Genomic DNA, 24081 nt, shown 5'->3' with positions numbered 1-24081 from the left:
AAATCAGTTGGATGCCAGTGCCGACATGCATTTCCTTTGAGTAGCACTGAACCAAGAATTCAGCAGTTGGTAAACAGTATGCAGTCACAAAAATCGCACTAAAATAATGTAATTAATGTAACACTTTCGCAAATAATATAATACTCTTGGTTCGAATAATTTTCTACGTGTTTAATTTATAGAACAACCTTATAAGAACTTATATTACTGCCAAACAGCTCGTGGTCCATGACAAGACAAAAATTTTGATAAATGGTCCCTCATCACTAAAAGGTTAAGAACCACTGATTTAAATAGATGGCTGGATGATCGAGCAGTCGAGGTGGCAGCCTACCGCTTCTGGGAGATCCGGGTTCGATTCCGAACGGATCGATAAATCCCCAGGAATTTTTCGGGGAATGGTCAGTCCAGAAATGTCGGGCCCGGCCGCCCATTGTGGGCCTGGCCAAACCCATAATAGGCTTGCTAAAAGAGGTTCTCTTAGTGCCCACAGGGTAAAAAGAGTTTTTAAAAAAATGCCTGCTTTATTTGTCAACCTCTAACTCATCATCCTCTAATTACCTCTAAGTTATTATGTGTCTGTAAATATGTTGTCTAAATAGTTGGAATTTTCTCTTTTTCCTCTAACAGCCTATATTTGAAATCCAAAAACTTAATCTACTGATATATAATCCTCCTCTTTAAAAGAATTTTGAATGTTTACAGCTGACTCTCCCTATGTTCCAGCCAAACTTACGCCTAGACGCGCTCGAAGTGGCAGAAATATGTACTACGCCAGTATCGTAGCATTAGAGCTATCGGCAGCGCAAGGACCAGTATATCTATCGACTCTGGTTAAACCCATGGTCCTAGATCAAGGGTCGCCAAACTTTTTTCATCGTCGACCCCCTACAAGTTTTCGAAACCGCGCATCGACCCCGTCAAAAAGTTTGTGTTACAAGCAAAAAAGCACTTACTATTTTAATACATTTCTTTTAATTTTACATTTCTTTCATTGTATATTTGTAGTAATTCAAACACAAATTATTATTGTATTTATTTTCAGGCACTTGGCAATTTTTATCATAAAATTTTATTTAGTTGATACGTGTTGATATTATTTACACACGTTTCGGGCATTTATTGCCCCTCTTCAGCCAACTAAAAACAAAAGTTTCATTGTATATTTATTAATAATAATTTTTGTAACTGACAATCAGTGAGACGGATAAGCTTGATCCTTAGCTCCCTCTTATCTTTAGTTTAAGCTTGATAATCGACCCCCCTCAATAATGTTATATCGATCCCTGGGGGTCGATATCGACCACTTTGGCAACCCCTGAAGGCAACCTCGTACAGCCGATTTAGCCACTTCCTGTCAGATTCTGGATTTACGTCATTTGTAGTCGAGCGGACCAAACAAACTAACAGGTTTGGTCTTAATGTTAATTTGTGACCAAACCTGTTAGTTTGTCACAAATCAACTATTGAATCATCAAAAAACAGGTTGCTTGTTTAGCAAGCAACCTGTTTTTTGATGTTTCTTTTTTACTCTTTCTGCCCTGTGGGCACTAAGAGGGCCTCTTTTTGCAAGCCCATTATGGGTTCGGCCAGGCCCACAGGCTGTCGGGTAGTGAGGGACGGGACCCGACATATCCGAACGGACCACCCCAGAAAAATTTTGGGGGATTTTTCGACCCGTTCGGATTCGAGCCCGGGTCCCCCAGAGCGGTAGGCTGCCACCTTGACCGCTCGGCCATCCGGCCGCATATTTAGGATTTAATTATTTCAGTCGAAGCGGTAGGCTGCCACCTTGACCGCTCGGCCATCCGGCCGCTGTTTTTTGATGTAGGAACCCAAACCTGAACTAATTAGAGATGCACTACAGGGAGTTTGCCACCAAAGGTATAGGAAGCAACAAGAAGAGCATAAAGATTGTGCAGTACTGGAAAGATTGTGCAGTAATGGAAAACGAAAAACAGAGTAGTAGTGAAATAACATTAACTACTGTGTAAATTAGGTAATAAATGGTTTTTTTTAATTTGTATTATAGTGTCTGTAATTATAACAGCGTGAATGTACTGCGATAAAGTATTTATAATTACATTTTTCTGGGTTTTTTCCCATCCAGACCCAAGTTTTTCCATATGTCGCGAGTGGCAACTTCGTTCACAACAGTTAGAGAGGGAAGAAAATTTTGGAATTTCGCTACTTTTGTTACTTTGTCGAGAGTTTTTAGACTCTTAATCTTCGAAGGAAAATATATCTATCGTTATTACTATTATTAAACATAATTATATTGATAATTACATCGATAAAAATTGTACGGAAGTAACAAAAGCGTTCCTAGAACCGTTTGATATTCTGTTCTGCTAACCAGAAAATACCAAAAAAATTAACTTTCTCGTCTTATAAGACCAATTTTATTTTTATTTTATCAATATAATTATTCGTGCGAGTAACCGATAATTCATCGAATATTAATTTTATTTGTCAAAAGGGGCCGTCGGTGCCGCCGTCGTTCCACGAAACGGGAGCCAATGAGCGCGGCGGACAAATTGGCACGCCGACGGACGACGTGAGTCGAGCAGAGACGAGAATGGCGGCGCGAGGTGAGTCACTCTGTTTCTTCTGTCTCGCCGGTCGGCGTTGTGTTCTTCCGGACGCTATCGTTCGGGCTGTAGGAACGCGGCGGTGGAAAGAGGAAAGCGGGTCGACGGCGAAACGTCCTCCGTCGGGCCCTCTGATTCGATTTTCCTCTGCGACGGCATCCCGAAGGAGAATTAGCGGACATCCTCGGGCCCTTTAACCCCGAGTTAAAGGGCCCGACGGGTCGTCTCTCGACCCGCTTCGTCATACGCGCGTGTGGCGCGGAGGCGGAGGTCCGAGTCCGCGGGCCTCCCTGTTTATTTCCCTTTTTTCCTTGTAATTTTCCTCCTAAGTTCTTCGTCGTCGGTTTTCTTGGCTCTAAAAGTTCGCGTATGTCTCCGACGAGATAAGAAGTTGGCGAAACTTCTCCCCTCGTCGATAAGATACGTCCCTCCAATGAGAAATCGGCGAGGAGTTTCTGTTGTGATCATTTAAAAGTCGTAAGTGTCGACGAAAAGGAAAAAAAGTCTGTTTATGAAATTGGCTGTTTTCTTAATGTGGCCGTGACTCTTGCTTTTATTAAGTTGGCATTGTCCGAGTGCCCCGATTCTTCGTCGGCGTGTCTCCCGACCGTCTGCGATGGAAAGTAAATTGTTCTGCAGTTCTCTCGGAGAAAAAGGCCCGGGTGGCGAGAAGTGGCCGGACCGTCGAGAGGGTGACGGAGATTGCAGTTTTCCGTGCGTGCCTTTTGAGATTTCGGTGCCGCTTTCCTTAAAATAGTGATCCGCAATCGTCCGTTACGGACGTCGAAAATAAAAAAAAGAATGAATCGTTTGCCAACTGTTACTTTTGGTAGGATGTTGACCGTGAACGAAGGATTTCTCGCCCACCCCGGAATTGTCGACTCCTTCCATATGGCAAAAAAGTCGACAGAATCGTACTCGTATCTGCGACCCTTTGTGAGATTTTTGCTGTGATGTTTCCGGTTGCTTGGCTTCGCGTCTAAATGGAGTGCACCGGATTTCTACGGGCGTGGTCCACGGGTGTTGGGAAAGTTCTTGCGGTCAAAAACTGCGTGTGCCCGTTTTTTTATGATGCCGCATTTGCCTGCCTTCTCTTCCCTTGCCGCCGTCGCCGTCTTTCCTTTTGACGCTGCCTCTGCATCTTTTCTCCTCCTCTTGTGTCTTTCGGAGTCTCCATCTATTTCCTGTAATTACAAATTTGGTTACCCGAGCCTTGATTTGATCCCACGTCTTTGGTGGTAACAGTTTGCTTTTAAAATTAAATACTACCAAAAGAGTATGAAATACTTAATATAATTTTATTTTTGATATATGGAATTTAATGTTAAACAAATTCAAACAAATTAATTTGTACTTTAAAAGCACTGGAACTTATAATTGCAAATGGTTTGAAAATTATTCGTAATGGATAAAGGTGTTTTAAAATATTTTTTAATGTCGAAATTTACATAATATAATAAAATACTGTGCGCCAATACTGCAATGAAAATTATTCATAATTTCTTCCCCTTCTTGGCTCTGTGATTACTAAGAATGTTCTTTTTCTTTATCCATTATGAATTGCTCCAGAGTCACAGTTAAATGTTCAGGGATGATCCCAATATCCAGGTCAGCCTATCTAATGTAAGAAAACTTTAGCCAACCTGAATCTCTCGTAGCAGGCTAGTGCCTTTTCTGTCTTATCGATTCAGCGAAATGTTCTCGGCTAACTTAAGTAGCCGTCATCGGGTTCAAACTACATGCAACTAAAGGATTCCAAAAATGTCATTTTGAACCTGATGGTGGCTAGTTAAACCAACCNTTATCTTTAATTTTGTTTCTGATTGGTTTAAGAAAAAAATGATGGACACATTTGCTTGAATCAAATTATTACACATTGTCTCTTAAACACACAAGTGTATTTGTTAATATGGCTGAATAATAATAATAATACAGTACACTAATTCAAACTCTGAAAAATCCAAACCAATTTTGGTTGTTTCTCCATTAAATTTTCCAGACAAAACGAAAAGAAATCATAGATTTTCAAAACATGATGAATTAATTTGTAAAATTAATATGTATCAATACTATACATTTTAACAAATACAGTATATTTTAAAAAATTTTGCACATTATATATTTGTCTGTAATCCTTTTCAACTTTTGCTTTATATATAAATGTAATTTGAACAATTCCATAAAATAGTTTGCATTAGCAAGAGTCCACTGTATTAGATATTTAAATGCTAATGCTTTTTAAAATACATGCATGCATGAAATATGCTATAATGAATTACATCTTATTTTAATATATCTCAAATTTGATATAGTCATTAATATTTATTGTTTGACATTCATTACTACATTTTAATTTGTTAAAATCTATATAAAATATTAAGAATGATAAACTTGGTAAGAATAGAAAATATGTAAAACTTAACATAAAAACATTATTTGCTTGCCAATTTAAAATAAAAGTATTTCTATTCTCTAAGTACTAATTCAATTATACAGTTAAATTTTTTATATTTGGTAAATAAAAATTAATTTCTGTTTTACTTAAAACTGGCACATTTGCAATTATAATTCTTGTTTAAGCCATAATGTGCTTATAATAGAAATTCTTCCAATCTTACAACAAAATATAATTAATCATCATCATGTAACTGGCACACATTAAATTTATCCTATTTTATTTTACAATTTAAATAATTTCTATAGATTTTGAAACAGTTAAAAACATGTAAATGATAAAAATTTGCAAATTCTTCAAAAAAGAAAAAAGTGAATTGTTTTAATTTTATATAGTTAATAACCAACAGTCACACCAGTTCATACTTCATTAGAATACAAAAATAATAGAAGTTAATATTGAATTAATAATCATCACTAAATATAAATGTATTGTTTTAATTTTATACTTAGAAAACTTTTATTTAAAAATAGCTTGTCATACTAAAGCTCAATTATTACCTCATTATCATGTTCAAGGAGTCTTTTCTTTAAATCCTTGATTAAATGCTTTTCAAGAAATTCATTTCTCACCTTCAGATTGAATGAATATTGTTCTGGAATAAAAACTGTTTTGAACCTGGAACATCTTTCCCTATTTTTAAATATATGTAAATTTGTCATCAGTGAAGCTTATGGCATGAGGAAAGGGTTTGAATGGCTCGTTGGCTGTTAGGGTATGATGTGTCTTGCTTCTCGATGCATATCTGGCCAACTTCAGAAGATCTGGATGATCCCTTCTCTTGTTCAAAATGGGTCCTCTGCTGAATCCTAACACTAGCTTCTTGGCCATTCTTACGTGTTGCATCCTGAAACCGAGGCTAAAGTGATGTTTGAATGAAGTACAATCCACAGAATAATGAAGGACCCCGCTCGAGTTAGCTAGGACAGTTAGAGCAATGTTGCGAAAAAGGACCTCTTCAGAAACGGGTGTGTGTGGTCTTCAGATTAGATCAGTAAACAGAAAGAAGTAATGATAATGAACCTGTATATAAGAATAATTGTTAATAACTCCAATAAATCTTTATAATTAAACCAGCAAATAAAGTTTTTAATATATTTTGACCAGCACTTTTGATCCAAATTGGGATCTGCTTCTGGTCAAAAACATTCTATACAAAAATTGGGAATGCTTAAAGAGCAATTTTAAATTTTAAAATCGCTAAAGATTTAATATTCGAACAAATACAAAAATTCCCATCTGTGCACTAACGGTTAGCATGTAGGTGGAAATTTTTGTATTTGTTCAAATATTTAATCGTTAGTGATTTTAAAATTTAAAATTGCTCTTTAAGCATTACAATTTTTGTATAGAACGTTTGACCCGAAGCAGATTCCAATTCGGATCGAAAGCGCTTGTCAAAATATATTAAAAACTTTATTTACTGGTTTAATTGTAATGTTTTGTTGGAGTTATTTACTACATAACTAGCTTTGAGAAGATTTAGAATAACCATTGGAAAAGAAGGCTACAGTACACCATTGTGTAGAAAACCGATGGCTATAACCATTATCATCCTTTTTGTTACAAAATAGCAACTTTCAGATTGTTTCTTGTAAGGAGAGTTTTGATCTATATATTGAATAAAGAAGAATAAAAATGAAAATCAACAAGATTATAATAGTAGTGAGAGCTTGCTGCATGTTATTCCTTTTACCTTTGTGTTGTAATCTCCATTGATGACAAATTTAGGTATGTTTCAATGATTTAAAATCAGGAGAGAAGTTTCAGGTTCAAACTATTTTAATCATAGACAATATTTTTTCAATCTGAAGACGATAAATGAATTTCTGATACAATTGAATCAAAGATTTAAAGAATAAAACGATCGTTGAATGTGATAGTGAAGTAGTAATTTGTTTTTCATTAGAATTAAATGGAGTTGTATAATTGGAGAGAGCATTTTTTTAAAATTCATTTACATGATTAAAATATTTTTAAGAATACTTTTTTTCTGCTTAATAATGTACATGAGACTTTTGCTAATCCAGCTATTCCTTGCATAGAGGTACCAGATTAGCAAGAATACTAGATTAGTAATTTCTGGCTCGGATATGTCGCATTCCCACCTGTGCCGATCACATGGCATGGGTGGGAATGCGACATATCCAGTCCAGATCACCAGTGCATTAAATTCAGTTTGGACATATTTAAAATTAATCCTTTATTTATTTGAAGTTGTTCAAAAATAAAAACAATCCTTTTTGTAAAACATGATTTTAGTATTTTGTATAGAAAAGTTTTATAAATAGAATCTTACTTGAGTGTAGTTATACTGCAGTGGAATCGAACAAATTAGCCAATAAGTTTTCAGATGATAATTTTTTATTTAATTCAACAGATAAGAAGAATGATAATTACAATCTCATAGTTTCACAACACTGTCTGAAGATGGACATTCTATTGTTACATTTACATGCACACAGTTTTATTTAACTGAAAAGTTTCTCTATTATGAAGTAAATGCTATGATTTTAGCTTAAAATTTCACATTTCTATTAATAAAAAGTTTTTGATAATAAAATTATTTAAAATAAACTTCCTAATTTTTGTAGTTTTATTTTTGTTTAACAGGAATTGTTTCAGTAAAAAATATCCAACTTATTTTAAAGTTTTTTATCTCTCTAATCTTAAAATTTGAATTAAAAAGAGTCAAATGACTCTACAATTTTTTTTCTTGTTGTATAATCATTGGTATTGTAAATTATCTAAACAAAATAAAGGTTACTAAGCAACAATATGCAAAGATAACTAATCATCAGGGAATAAAATATAATAATTAAACCTTGTTAAAAGTACAGTCATACCTCGACTTACGCGAACTCGGAGTTACGCGATTTTCAAATCTCGTCGATTCGTCTTTTGTTTGAGCGCCACACAACTCTTGATTACTCACTCCCCACACACTATTGTTCAGCTTACATGTTTGGACATGTCTCGCGGAATCGACATAGCTACAATTTATTTTGTTATTTATTTCTGTGTTTGTTATATCTATGGATACTTGAGAGAATCTATGTGGGGATTTCTAGCAACCGTGAACGAATCAAAAGACGAGATAAGATTAACGAGAACATTTATTAGCTTACATACATCCGACTTGGATTTTACACAAATTGCGAAATTATACCCCGACTTACACGGTTATCACTCGGTCCCGCCTATCGCGTAAGTTCGGGGTATTACTGTAATTCAAAATTTGGCCGTGATCGGCTGAGTGACGAGGGACGAGGTCTCGTATCGGGGCCGATTGTCCCACGAAAAAGAGACTACTTTAGCTCAAACTTATGGGTCCCTCGGAGTGGCTGGCTGGTGCCTTTACTTTCTTGATCATCTAGCATTTTGACAATTTCAAATTCAACATTCAAAATATATCCCTTCAATAATTTACATGATTAAACATTTTTAAAGTCTGCTTTTGATGTTTGGCAGATTTGATTCCGAATGATTTTCAGGATTTACTATTGGCATATTTACAAGCCATATTTGAGAAAGAGAATCTTAAACTGAGATAATTTGATGACGGTCATATCTTCCTCCACAAAAATTTCGGTGCGTATAGTGTCACTTGCCCGTTGTTGCCGTCAAATTATTTCAAGATTAACAAAAGAATTTGTACTTTGATTCATTTCAAAAACTAAAAAATTATCAAGACTATAGTAATAATAATAATGACTGAGTATGAATCGATCAATAAAATAAAATGAGATTTGTAATTCGTATTAATACAGAAAACAATGTTTTCTATCAATGTAAGCGTACAAGAAACTCTTAAGATCTAACACAGTTTGACGGTCAACAATGGGAATTGCAGTAGAACACATTTAAGATAAATAATTATTTTATTGTATTATTTTTTTAATCTTCTTGTGATTAAGCAAAATTTAGCTTCTCAAAAATGAAAACTGGTTGTAAATACCAAATTGAATAAAAAAAAAATATGCGAAAACTGAGCTTTTACCTTAACGTAAAAAATGCAGGCAAATCCAGCCGAAATTAAAATACTTTCAAATAGATGTCAGTGTTGGCTAACATGCAATCTGCTCGAATTCACATTGTAAAATTGACCAAAGTTAGTGCCGACGTACACGACTCAAAAGCTAATAACACTCGTTTCGGTTGCGAAAATTTACTGCAATATACCGAATTATAATTGCACTAATCGATTCAATTACAGAATTTAAATTATGGACAGACTTGTTGCCTGCATGTAGACTTATAGACTACAGAGATTGAATTGTTTAGAAAACACTGTACTGATAATTAAATACATAGTCTAGAAAATATAAGTGTGGCAAGGAATTGCAAGTTTAAATCAAGAATGATAGGATTGTTAACAGAAAGACAGGCTACAACTATATTTTGTTGTATACATATATAATTTCTAGACTTCTATATTTGACATGTTTACTGCTGCTTAGGAAGCAATGTTTGCTAGCTACATGCTGAAAAAATGTAATGTTTTGTTTACTTATTAAATGTTAAAAACATCAACGAAATTATATAAAATACATATTTTTAGAAACGTGCAGTAAACAATACAAAATCTTGTCTGCAAATTGCATTACTCATTTTTAAGAAAATGAGAAATGCAGCAAACTTCTACAATGCACACAAGAGGAATTGGCACGTGTAGCATTTGCTATCTAGACTATTTAGATATTGCTTAAACTGGAACAGTTTTTAAGAGTCTAAAAAAGGCCGAATTTAAATTAATTCTTAAAAATTATTTATATATTGACCTATAAATTAGTTATATTTACAGTGATCATATGTCATTTATTTCAATGTATCTTTCAAAGCTGAACTTATCCTAGCATTCATCTATAACACACCTTCCTTATGTTTTCTAACAATGCTTTTTTAGAAGCTTTTTGGCCTAGTTCAAGGGCCTGCTTCATGTTCTACACCTTCAAACTGAATGATTTAATTTATCTTCTGATTTGAAGGTGTAGAACACGAAGCAGGCCCTTAAACTAGGCCAAAAATGTTTGTTGTAAGGAAGGTATGATGATGAATGTACTATATTTCACTGCTCTGTCCTTTAGAGCTATTGTTTTTCTAAAATGGCCGTTTTGTCCTTTATTTTGTGAATTGAAATACTAAATTGAATATTAGTGCTTGCATGAGGACCTCTTTGGGTGAAGATTGAAGAAAGCATTATGTCCGTTTAAGTCACTTGAACTTAAATATAAATGAACGTAAATTATTTGAAGTTTTATGTATAAAGAGTTACATCGCCGGTGAAAAGATTGAAGAACAATGGTCCTGACAATGTAGACGGATTAAAATTTTATTAAAATTTGCTGTAATGTAGCCCGACAACCCACTAATTCCTGTTTTGAGAGAGATAGACAAACTAGGGCCTTTGATTTAAGTCAGTTTGGTGCATCATATTGCAATTTTACATTGCATCTCTTTGCATTCAGAAAATTGGATAAAATAGAGTTGCAGTGTCTTAATACTCACAACCTAGAGATGGTCAGAAACACTGATCGAATTATAACAAACAGCATATTGCTAATCTAGGAAATTTTTTGTGAAAAAGTCTTGTGTGTGTTGCATTATAAGCTTCCTAATAACATAGTAAAATTATTAATTTATTCTCTATAATTTAATCTGTAGCGCAAGGTTTTTGATAGGAAAGTAAAGATACATGATAAAGGTATATTTTTTATTTAAATAAATAAAATACCCATAAAACATTTACTTAAGTGATAAATAAATTACTTTTTAATTAATTACTATTATTAACTTTGTGTGTAAACTTAGCATGTTATTCAATGCATCTAATTAAATAACTTTTGATTTTGTAGGATCTGTTAATCCATTTCAATATCTACTTAAGCCATTAGAAGTTAATGGATCGAAATATCAATATTTTGATTTACTCGATTTAAAAGATCCAAAGTATGGTAAGTATAATTATGTTGTCGTTGTTATATTGTAATATATTAAAACTAAGAGAAACACATTTGCAAAAATGGAGTTTTAAAAACATTTACAGATTTTAATAGAATTACTAATTTATTAAACTGAACATGGAATACATTTTTAATGAGATCTAATTTAACTTATAAATAATTGCTTGCTTGTTGTTTGTGTACAGCAAAGTGACTTGTGGGCAATCTGCCAAGGAGAGACATCTACTGGGAGGTCTTTCTGTGAGAAATCAGTCCCTAGTTAGGTGTTAAACATGAAGGAAAATGCCACGTGACCGGCCTGTCGTTGAGGCGCAACCCACAATTGACTACCAGTGTTCGGTGGTTTAGCCACTGTGCCATCAATGGACTCAATATAAATAGTTGCATGCAAAAACTCAATTAGTACTAATCACACAATGTTGTAATGTATAGCTAGTCTTCAGTTAATTTTGTTCTCATGTGGTTCATTAATTAAGGGCAATTTTCCAACTACAGACCACTTTTTTGGTATAGTTTCAACAGTCACAACTACAAGGTGTATAGAGAGTTTGTTTGATGTGTTTTCCTTCAAAATTCTGCTTTTGAGAAATTCAATGTGTTAAAAATGCTAATGAAGGACTGCCTGTATCTTATAAAACACCTACTTATTAAGAAATTTTTGCTGTTTAAGTTCAAAAGTTATATTTCTAATAAATTCTCACTACAAAATGTTCAATTAGTCAAGCTCCTTAGGCAATTTCTTACATATTTCTGTCGTTCAACGTTTTAGTAAACGAATTGCAAAAATTTGAAATTATTTTCCTTAAAGAGCATTATTATCTTAGTGGAAATCAATATAAGACAGCCAACACGAATAATAATTGCCAACACACAGAGAAAAACTAGACCGAGTAGTTCATGAATATGCATCACTACATTTTTTTTAAACTGTATTGGTATGAACAAGTACTAGTACATATTAAATATTCCAATTAAAAATTTTCTTTCTTAAAATAAACAGTAAGATAAAGATAGGTATAAAAAAAAATACTTTTATTTCAAGTAAACATACTTTCTTTCCATAATTATCAAAATAACAACAGAATTATTGACACGGTTCAGTGATACCATTTAATTAGCACCAATGAAACATAAACACTTAAAGTACTCTTGCTTTTATTTATTTAGATGCTTTGAGAATACAGAATTTAAATTAAAAAAATATATTATTTATACAGAATGTTTTAAAAATGTGTAGAATTTCGTTGGATGGCAATTAAGTTCAAAATTAAATTGAAGACACAGCCAAACAACCATTGGACTACATCAGGCTACTTTTTTGCGATTTATATTTAATTAATTACTAAATAATTTGTTACTAGAGGGAGGCATTAGTAATTAAATATAATTGCAGAAAACTAGCCCGATGTAATCTGGTTGTTGTTCGGTTACAAACTTATCGGGTTTCATGATGATTGTTTTTGAAGACAGTCTGTTGAAAAAGGAATCATCGTTTATTCAGTTTTAATGTCCTGGAATACAAACTTTTGATGACTGACCTTTCTCTGTAGTCTACTTGGCTGTCAAAATTAAAATTCTAGTACATAAAAAGCTCTGCAGTCTCCAAGTCGTAAGGATGGAAAGAAAGACGTCTGTGGCATTGCCAGTTCTCATTCTTAAATTTGTGTTTTTAATAGTATATTTTCTTTGTTTTTAAGGGAAATTTTAATTTTGACGGACAAGTTGCCTACAATGAAAGGTCAGTGGTCAAAAGTTTGTATTCCGGAAAATTGAAAATGAATAAATTATTATTTCTTTTTTCAACAGTCTGTGTCTTCAATTTAAGTTTTAAAAATATTTGGCCAAATTTTACAGGTTTATAGACCTGAATAAAGTTGAGTGCTGTTTTTTGATCTGAAGCCTTGATAGCAAGTTATTGACAATCAAATTGTAATGATGACGTTTTTGTTTTTAAGTCTAAGTAATATATTAATAAATTCATCTACTAATCATAATTGATTTATTAAATTCAAGCATGTGAACATCAGAGCAAGTGCTTGAAATGCTCCCCACGAACCATCCACATAGGCTTACCAGTGTCTTACTATTGATTGTCAAACATGCTCAAATACACCAGAGATATTACAAATTATTCTTCAGCTTTTGACAATCCATTCTCTTAGAACTTCTGCATTGATAATTTAAGTAGCATGAACACTGCCCTCATAAGAAAAATCTAGAGGATTTAAATCAAGGGATCGTACAGGCCGATAGTCTTACTCTAACAATCCATCTACTGTATTTGGATACGCATTAGTAATGTATTCTCATGCATGGAGTATTTTCAAAAATTTATATTTGCAATATCTTTAAGTTTTTGTTAATATATTTTTGTTTTTGTGCAGGAGATTTTTTTTCTATTTAAAAAAGAGAAAGAAGTGCAACAGTCTTTTTAGTACTATACCAATTTTAATTACTTCTGACAGTATACGAATGTCGTCCTGAGGCAAGATAGAACTGACTTGGAACACAAAATATCCAAAACTATTTAGAATGTTCAAGAGATAGAATACAATCTTACAAAATTGAAATGATAACATATATTAAAAAAAATTTTTATGTATAGGAGAGAAAGGAAATCCTTTTTTACATGTTACACTTCTAACATTGTATATTTTAAAACTTAAATATTATTTTAAATCAGGTTAACATTAAATGTAACATGTGAAACACTGAATACAATTTTTCGCCATGCATAAATTTAAGTACACATTTAATAAATGGCTAGAACAGAGAGGGTGTGGTGGTACCTAAATTGGATCCTAAAATACTAATTAATCCTTTTTAACTATCCCAAAAAGTAAAGCCCATAAATCTTGCAGCTTAGTAGTGGTTTGATTATATGCAATATTGGTTACATGTTAGAATATATGATGATTCTCAAATAAACAATGTTTTTGATCCATGCTTGGGTGGAGTAAAACAGTCTCTGTCCACGGGGGCTCAAAGCAATGTTCTAAAACCATTTTATCTAACTCTGTGGTATGTCTATTGTGTTGGATGTCATCTTAGTGTTCTGTTACTTTGTTCAGTCATTCTTGATCTCTCTTCAATGTATAAAAATTAAGAAATTATTGTGTGTTAACGAAATTTTATAGATTCCCGACCTCTCTTGCATAGAATAGCGGGCCCTATCATTACGTAACAGCTTTTGAAATGCAGGTTGAAGCTTGGTAGGACATAGCCATCTAATATACAGAATATGTAAGTACAAGGCAAAATTAAAAGTAAAGAGCAAGTGTTGAAATTTATATAAACAAAAGATTTTAGCCAAACTAGAATGTAGTGATGAATTAACATATTTTAAAAAACATCTATACAAGAAATTCTTGAAAAGAAATGATTGTGTATTGTTTAAACTTTAGTAGAAGTTCAGTTTGTATGTATACATATATTATACACAAAATAATTGCATTATGAAATGTGTTTTTACACAATAGGAGGAATTATCTGTCATTTTATTTCATGTTTTAAATTATGAAAAGGTTTTCTGTTTGAATTCTGTATTCCTGAAACTTTTTTTAATGATTAAAGGCAAAGTATTTGAAGTGTTACTATTTTATTGATATTGATTAATTGTTATCACTGAACTGTGTCTATAATTATATTATATTATTTTTAGTTATTNAAATTAAATACTACCAAAAGAGTATGAAATACTTAATATAATTTTATTTTTGATATATGGAATTTAATGTTAAACAAATTCAAACAAATTAATTTGTACTTTAAAAGCACTGGAACTTATAATTGCAAATGGTTTGAAAATTATTCGTAATGGATAAAGGTGTTTTAAAATATTTTTTAATGTCAAAATTTACATAATATAATAAAATACTGTGCGCCAATACTGCAATGAAAATTATTCATAATTTCTTCCCCTTCTTGGCTCTGTGATTACTAAGAATGTTCTTTTTCTTTATCCATTATGAATTGCTCCAGAGTCACAGTTAAATGTTCAGGGATGATCCCAATATCCAGGTCAGCCTATCTAATGTAAGAAAACTTTAGCCAACCTGAATCTCTCGTAGCAGGCTAGTGCCTTTTCTGTCTTATCGATTCAGCGAAATGTTCTCGGCTAACTTAAGTAGCCGTCATCGGGTTCAAACTACATGCAACTAAAGGATTCCAAAAATGTCATTTTGAACCTGATGGTGGCTAGTTAAACCAACCAAAAAACATGTATTATTCAAAATTAAATTCTAGGTTGTGTTTTAATATAAATTGCCAGAACTAATTTAATAGTAATTTTGTAAAATAGGAGAAATTTACATAGGACAAGTTCTCTTTCATGTTCTGTTTATTTCTGCACATTACAATGTGTTTGATATGGGCACCTTTGAATGCACGTGTCCAGTTATGACATACACCCTTGAGCTTGGTATGTGTTACATAAGTGCATGCATCCATGCTTTTAGATAATGTGTGTCCTGAATCTTCTCTAGTAGACTATTACCTTCAAAGAGCCCTACAGAAAAAAACTAGTGGGATCAGTGGCCATTTGAGCCACTTGACAGAACCATGTCATCCAATCTACAAATGCAGGAACTTGTAATTCAGCCAAACATGCACTATCCTAACATAATGAGGTGGTGCACCATATTGCTGAAAATAAGCAGGAAAAGTCACTGTCCTCATTTAACACCATGGGCATAATTGTATCCTCTAGCACATGCAGGTACAAAGTTGTCATTGTCTACAATCTTTCCTTGCACCCATTTACAAAATTTCATTGGTCTGTTATAATCATCATTGCTGAGGTATTGAAACAACTATCTTTTGTACAGATGCCATTTGTTCCTGTGGACAGTCTGATGGCTTGCTCTAGTTTTCAGGGATAAGCATCTTATACTCTTCCTTGGACTCTCGACTAGTATCACTAGGGGTCGTGGAAAGTCTCGTCATTTGTGGTAATTCTCACTGCCTGTTTTTTGGTTAGTCCTTCACACTTCCTATTTTTTTAAAACTTTGCAATGAGTTTCACCTCTATTATGGGTTATAGTTCTATGAACGTGCTTGACGTTGACTATCTCTGCAATACAGCAATAACTACTCAAACCAGGCAGCAAAATTGTCTCAATTTGTTGTTGTTAAAGGCATCTCCCAAGCTCATTCTCAAATAATTGTAAAACTATTAAATTTCTAATGAGACTTTTATGCCACCTTGTATATTTAGCTTGTCTTAAAGATTACAAACATTAATAAAGATTTTCAAACAAATTTAAATAAATTAAACATAAAATTAAATAATTATATTAGNGTTCACAAAATAATTAATAGCCACTCCAATCGATGTTTATTTGTTTTAAAACGCATGCGCACCAATTTTAAATGTTTAATTCTAAAAATTTAAATTTAAAATCTTTTTTGTATGTTCAAAAACGGCTAGTATCGTTAATGTTTTAAATTTAAATGTATGGTTCGAATTCTTTATTCGAATTTAATTTTACCTGAAGATGACGTGCTTATTTACGTCGAAAGCGCTCGTAAATTAAAATAATTTCAAGTATATTTAACGCCTCATAGACTGACGTTCTTGGAAGAAGAAGTTCTGAATGGAAACCTTAACTAATGCAAGCTGTTGATGGGATTGAGCATCAGTTGTTCAAGATAGAATTTGTTATATAGAAATAGTACTGTTATCCATTTAAAATAATAACTGAACTATTTGAAGTGTTTTGATACATTATTTACTATTTACTTTTTATTTACTTAAAAAATATCAAACTGAAAATTTATTTCTGTCTGTCTGTAAACTATAAACCGAGATAATGGTAATATTATCTGAAGTATTAAGTGATAATAATGATTAATAATGGGAAAGAGACTGTATGTTAGTGATACTGTTATTGGGAATCATTCTAATAGGAGAGAAAAATTAAATTTTGGTAGTTAGTTCTTTAGTTTTGTTGTATCGACATTGTTTGATTTTAAATATAAGAAAATAAGAAATTTGAAATTTTTACCAGTTCTATAAATATTTGAAGATAGAGAGATTGAAAAAAGTTTACAGCAGATTCTAATAAAATGTATTTACTACTTTGACAAGTCACAAGTACACAAAACACAATTTGGTTTCATATCAGTACTAAGGTATTTTAATAAAAAGATATTGGTAAAAAAGAAAAGTTTGATATAAAATAAGTACGAATTGAACTTTATACTATGTGAACCACTGCAAGCGAACAAAACAAACACTAACCGAAATGAAATATTGTTTGCATTGTACTACGTGACACAAACTAAGTTAGGATGTGATAGATTAAAAAGATTTTGAATGCAAGTTGTGAAAAGTTGATTGGTCAAACGAACCATAGTTTGGCAAAAGTCAAAATATTCTTGACGCTTATTGAAACCAATCAAATGGTCACTGAAAGGGGACGAACTGACAGTTTGTATTCACTTTGTAGCAGTTCGCATGCTGGTGAAAATCTAGTTTTATATATAAAAATATATTAAATGATCTAGAGAAGTCACAAAAGACTGTGGATTCTCCTGCAGTGAATAAATATAATATGGAAATACATATGCCAAAACCCATTTATCACTTTTCAGATAAATTAATTTTTAAAAATGGCATGCAAATAAGTATTGTATTTTTTTTTTCCTTGTCATCACTGCCTTTACTAATATAAAACTTGATGCCTGTGTCAAGATCTCTTAAGGTTCAAGTTATATATCTGAAACGATAAGTGGCCTTACAATTAAAAAAGATTTTCTCATTTCTCCATTAAATAATTTGTATAAACAACAGAGTACATTACAAATTTAATTTTTATCATCAAATTATTGAAATTCATATGCTAGTGTGAATACTTTAAGTATACTAAACATCCCAAAGCCTGATACATAGATTCTCGACCAAATGATCTCCTTAAACAATCAGGATAGAAATCTGTTATTATTAATGATTAAATACTAAATTTGGTACTGGAGGTAGATGTTAGGTGACATCTGTTATCAAAATTGATGAGATTGCACCTAACTTCTACCTCTAGTACCAAATTACTTAGTATTTAATCATTAATAACAGCAGATTTCTAGCATGATTGTTTAAGGAGAACATTTGGTTGAGTGACTACTATAATAATCTTTATTACTAAGAGTGAAGGAACCTTTAAAATGATAAATATTTTAAACAATTTGAACAACAATTTGAGTTTACACTTACATATTTCAAATATCAATTAAATTATTTTGAACTTATTCTGCGTTTTTCTGTTTATTACTGTTTCAGTCGTTGTTTTTATTTTTGTTTTTTGCAGAAAGACTTCCATTTTCGATAAGAGTATTATTAGAAGCAGCAGTTCGTTGTTGCGATAATTTTCATGTGAAGGAAGATGACGTAAAGAACATACTAAATTGGGAAGCGCTTCAAACGGATCGTTCGGGTGTGGAAGTTGCCTTCAAACCTGCTAGAGTTATACTTCAGGATTTTACGTAAGAATTTATGAATTATTGAAAGTCAAAAAGTTCATTTTGTAAATTGTTATTGAATACATATATTCCTCAATAAGTAATTTATTATTATTATTATTATTTCCTTTCTTTTTTTTTTCACTTAAAAAATAGAGTGGTGAAAGTTTTATGACTATATTGCTAGTGGCAATATAGCCATAAAACTGCAGCGTACATATACCAAAATCAAAATCCATACCCTCTCTACTCTATATATAATAGCATTAAAGTAGGATCCATCCTAAACATATATACAAATATAAAATATCCGTTCCAATACAGGATGTGGTTATTGTGTATTTCCAATACGTGTATGTGGCTCCTATCGTGACAAGGTTGTGCCATCCTCACTACATTGTTTAAATCTTTTGTATGCAAAAAGGTCAGATTTGATAGTTAGGGTTGTCTTGTTTTCAAAGCAAAGTGTCATGCAGGAACTGGTTTATTCCAAGTTTAACTCAAATAAAAAGTCATCTCGGGTTATAGCTGTTGTTTGGTTGGGTTTTTTTATAAGTTTGTAGTCGGAGTGGTTTCAAAGCCAACTTCAAACAATCAAAATTATTGCCAAGTTTGATTTTTACTATTATTTAGAGAGTTTTTAAATTTATAATTACTTTATGACCAAAACAAAATGCATCATGCTCTCCTCATATCAATATAAAAATCATTTAAGTAAGATGAACAAGGGAGATGAAATAAAATATAATATTCTCATTAAAAGGGGGCTGGGAGATGCAGACATATTGGAAGTGATATTCAGTTTATGAACATTTACTCTGTATGAATGTGTAGTAAATATCATTTTGCCATTTTAAAGGATGCAGATTTGAATTCAGTCTGAATCATCAAACTTCTGTTTGGGTTGGAGAGAATGAAAAACAACCTTTGCACAATCTACATCACTGAGTACCCTGCGTCTTATGCCAGATTATTTGGTTTATATTTTGGCTAACTTTTAATAAATAATGTACAATGATTTATTCTGAAGTTAAGCAGTTGTTTTACTATCTTGTACTAATATTAACATAGTAATTTAATTCAAAACATCATTGTAGTTATTATAAGATGACGTGCATCATTGTGTAATCTACATTGACTTTCAAACATGCACACCCACAGGTTATCTACATGAAATTATGACATGTAATCGAGCGGAAAAAATAAATTGCCTCATTATCTTTTGGTATATTTAAGATTTATTAATTTGTAGTTTATCAATATAGGTAATGTTAAGCAAAAAATGTGTAATTTTTTTCTAGTGGAGTTCCAGTTGTTGTTGATTTTGCAGCAATGAGGGATGCAGTAGCAAATTTAGGCGGTAATCCCGAGAAAATCAATCCGTTGTGTCCTGCCGATCTCGTCATCGATCATTCGGTACAAGTGGATTTTTCTAGGACGTGAGTATAAATAATTAAGGTTTGAATTTTATTACAAAATATTTAATATAATATAATCGGTGAAACGAGTACCAATGATAAATCAGTTGCCCTCATTTTTATGTAATTGCTTTGTTTTGAAAACCAAAATCTATATCTCTAAGTGCACTGTTTTCCCTTTTATTGAAGACCTTTAGAATACTTTAACTTCCAAATAGCTTACACATCTTTTGGCTCTTCATCAGGAGTAGAAATTACAGAAGAAACTTAATTCAATTTAAATTTTATAAAGTTTCTTCTGTAATTTCTGGTGTTTTTTTTTTTTTTTTCTGTTTTTAAAATTAAACCATTTCAAGATAGTCTACTTGTGGTGATGACAATGTATTTTTTTATTTTATTTTATTTACTTAATGGCAGTCATGACAATGACATTAGCTCATCATCATAAAGTCAGCTTTCCAGTATCATGATTTTCAGCTTTCAAACTCAAATTGTTTTTGTATTTGAAAGCTGACAGTATTCAGCTTGAATTCTATAGATTTTTCTCTTTAATTTCTATATGTGACGACGATCCAAAAGGTTCAAAAGCTACTTGGAAATTAAGGAATTATTTTAATAATCTGAAATAAAAGAAATGACAGATTATGTTAATTAATTCTTATAGAAATTTAAGGTAGTATAAACAGTTTATTTCAATTATACTTAGAATAGAAACTGAGTATCTTGTTATAAATGTTTACTGTTTTGGAAATGTATATTTATATACAGATTTATTTCAAATTTATTGAATTGAATTGCTAGTCAAAACTATATATTTAATTTGGAATTTAATTATAATTTGCTTAGCAACAAAAAATCACGTGTGATAAAATTGAATCGTTAACCAATCAAAGTGAACAAATGTTGTTCTATTAAATTGTCACTTAGAAATTATACTTGTTTTGATGTTCATGTCCACATCTTTTTTAAAGTTTATATTTAAATTTATTCAAAACAAATGCAAAATTTCTTTCAACACATTTAACTATGGCTCCTTAAAATAACTTAGAACAGCTAAAAAATGGTGAATTTTTAATAATTAAAATATGACTTAACACTTTCAAATGCTTCCCCCAACAATGATTATTGGCAATAGCAGTTGCAAATTTTGGCAAAGATGGAAATAACAAAATTACCATGTGTCTAGTAAAATTTATAAACAGTAACATGGTTCAGTAAATTCTTTTAACCCTATTCTTTATACATAACTTTGATATTATAAAAATAATAATAATAAACTGAAATTTTAAGAATCTTGCAAATTAAAAACCCTTTTTGAAAAATAAGTTCTTAATGAAAATGCACACTTTCTTGTTTGCTACTTGTTAAGGCTTTGTATTTTTTCTCTCTTTTTGTGTACCTTAATTAACTAACTACTACCATTACAATCAATTTATGTAATAGTAAGAATTAAAATTTAAAAAATGATAAAAATCAACTTATTTATTGCAAGCACACTTCATTTCTTATTCAAGACTATTGAAAATAGCATTTAAAAAATTTTAAATCTGATAATGTTTTTAATTAAATGTAATAATTAGATTATCACTTCACAACCTAACCAGAAAAGGCTTCGTTAACAAGTAAATAAAAGCCTTTGCTTCTTTTCTAGTAAGAGTTCTTAATGTAGTGACAATTATGGGGATAAGAATTAAGCCAAAAACATTTGTTGACCTCGTTAAAAACTCTTTCTTGGAAAGAAGTAAAGATTTTTATTTAAAATTAAACAACTACAAACCTTTACAGTACGATATTAAATAAAATTATCAAGAAAAAGTTCCCACAAACGTTTTCGAACCGATTTAAGGTTCTTCATCAGGTGAAAAAAACGTAAATACGTAAAAAATCATTCGATGGAATACAAAATTTGAAAGAGATTCAATTAACGAAATCAATGAATCCTGCAGCTGTCGTCATCTGATTTTTATTTACTTGATATTTTCAAACCAAAAGGATATACTGGGCTAACATACTATTTTGTTTTTAAAATGAGATTCTTAAAATATAAAAATAAAAACATTTCTTATTTTTAAAGCTCTAAACAAATGAATGTAATTAAAAATATATCAACGCACCTAACTTCCAGCAACAAACAGCTTTAATAGTGCAACAGTTTAATGTCTCGAGGATTTTAACTAACCGAAAAAATTAGCACATGCCATTATAGCTGCTTGTGGCTGGGAGTTTAAGACGCATGGATATATTTTGTAACAAATTCCCATTTAGACACGCTGTAGAATGTAATGAAAGCAAAAGTAATTTTTACTAAACTTTGTTTTAATTCTCGTATTTGTAATTTCTGTGTATTCAAACGATAAACTATTCTTTTTTTAACAATTTTCTCTGATCTCGATCCAGCAGCAGCTAACTNGGAATTATCTGTCATTTTATTTCATGTTTTAAATTATGAAAAGGTTTTCTGTTTGAATTCTGTATTCCTGAAACTTTTTTTAATGATTAAAGGCAAAGTATTTGAAGTGTTACTATTTTATTGATATTGATTAATTGTTATCACTGAACTGTGTCTATAATTATATTATATTATTTTTAGTTATTCACCAATTTTATGAAATTACTTTTTTACTTTTTAAACTTAATTATCATTGTAATAATTTTACATACATTTTTTTAATGACTTAGCTGTATGTAAATGCTTGCAGCAGATTAGAACATATCTACTTTAGTGTGAAGGAAATATTGTTGTATTGACTTCTTAACATGCTATTAAGTTAAATATAACAATGTGCAAGCATTGCGAGTTTGAGTCCCCCCTCTGGGCCAATTCTTTTCTTCTAGAAATTTCAAAATATAAATAAATTAATATTCAATATTTCATTTGGAAAGTTCTGGAAGAAAAGAATTGGCCCAGAGGGGGACTCAAACTTGCAATGCATGCACACCATGCTGATCCATTGACGGTTATGCTACCAGGACTTCTACTCTTTGTCTTCGATTATTAAATTTATCAACAGACGATGCCTAATGCCTACCTCTAGACAAAATTAATTAAGATTTAATTATTAAATAGTAGCCACATTATAGCCTGAAATGATCTCTCAGATAGCCTGAAATGATCTCTTTAGAAACCTATGTGGTTTCTAAAAATAAGGCTGTAGTTAATTTACGTACTTATATTAATAAATAAAATATAATCACATATTTACAAGAGACCAAAAACAATAAACTATATTATAAGGATATTTTCTTTACAAAATTCAGTTACCATCTATTATATATTTTGAACAAGATTTAGCATCAGGTTTTGAATGTAGATTAAAATATTTGAGAGACGTCTTTGGAATAACCCAATGATGATTTTTAACTAAAATTAAAAGACTGTAATTGGATAATAAAGGAAGCAGACAATACAGTTTTCACTCTTTCTTGTATTTAAATGCATGTAAATATGATTGTAATTGTTTGTTTATATACAGTGGCTACGATGCATATACATAACTACGCATGCACAATTGTTTGCAAAGTGTTTTTGGTTAACAAAACCAAACTTTTTAAAAAAAAAAAAAATTCTGAATGGAATTAAGTTCACGGGTTGGATGTCACGCCAACTTATGTCAATCAAAACTTCTTCTTCAATCAAAACCTCCTCCCAAGTAGTGACCTCATCTGTCGCGGCTAAAGAGAGGTTATGCGCTACGCTGGCTGGCTTGAGTCCAGATGCTTACACATTTTATAAAATGGATGTAGTCGCCTTGTACCCTTCGGTACCGCATTTCGAAGCGGTAATGCTAGCCAATGCATTACTTATCAAAGAGGGCTTTAGTGCACAGCAAGTTTTAGAAGTTCGCGAAGCATTACTCTTTATTACGGAGCACAATTACTTCCGCTTTAACGGAAAGATTTACTTGCAGAAGCAGGGGGTGCCAATGGGCTCACCACTGTCAGCTGTATTGGCAGAGCTCGTCATGCGGCGCGTTGAACACAGCGTTTTTAAATTCCCTCTCACCATAGCTTACCCCTTAATTTATTTGAGATACGTGGATGATATTCTTTTAGCGTGGCAGGATACGGAAGATTCCTTCCGGGTATTAGATCATCATTTATCAAAAATATATGCCACTATACACTTCACGTGGGAGAAGGAAGTTGGGAGAAAAATTGCTTTCTTGGACTTGCACATTCAAAAATCCCAGGAGGGCTTG

The 24081-nt window shown here is 31.8% G+C and overlaps 1 protein-coding gene across 2 annotated transcripts in view; it reads left to right on the top strand.

Annotated features, from left to right (window-relative positions):
- The first annotated feature begins 2479 nt into the window (after window positions 1-2479).
- LOC111631814 (cytoplasmic aconitate hydratase-like) overlaps window positions 2480-24081 on the top strand; it is a 65267-nt gene continuing 43665 nt past the window's right edge. For both annotated transcript variants that reach the window (XM_023376135.1, XM_023376127.1), the window contains exons 1-4: window positions 2480-2591; window positions 10902-11000; window positions 18314-18488; window positions 19766-19903. In XM_023376135.1, coding sequence (XP_023231903.1) covers window positions 2579-2591; window positions 10902-11000; window positions 18314-18488; window positions 19766-19903 — 425 coding nt within the window. In that variant the 5' untranslated portion in view covers window positions 2480-2578. The remainder of the gene's footprint in view (window positions 2592-10901; window positions 11001-18313; window positions 18489-19765; window positions 19904-24081) is intronic.

Source organism: Centruroides sculpturatus, unplaced genomic scaffold (assembly GCF_000671375.1).
Source record: "Centruroides sculpturatus isolate CEXI.00-Female unplaced genomic scaffold, Cexi_2.0 scaffold72, whole genome shotgun sequence".
NCBI lineage: Eukaryota > Metazoa > Arthropoda > Arachnida > Scorpiones > Buthidae > Centruroides > Centruroides sculpturatus.
Note: the sequence above shows the minus strand (reverse complement) of the source record. Positions and strands in the feature narration are given on the sequence as shown.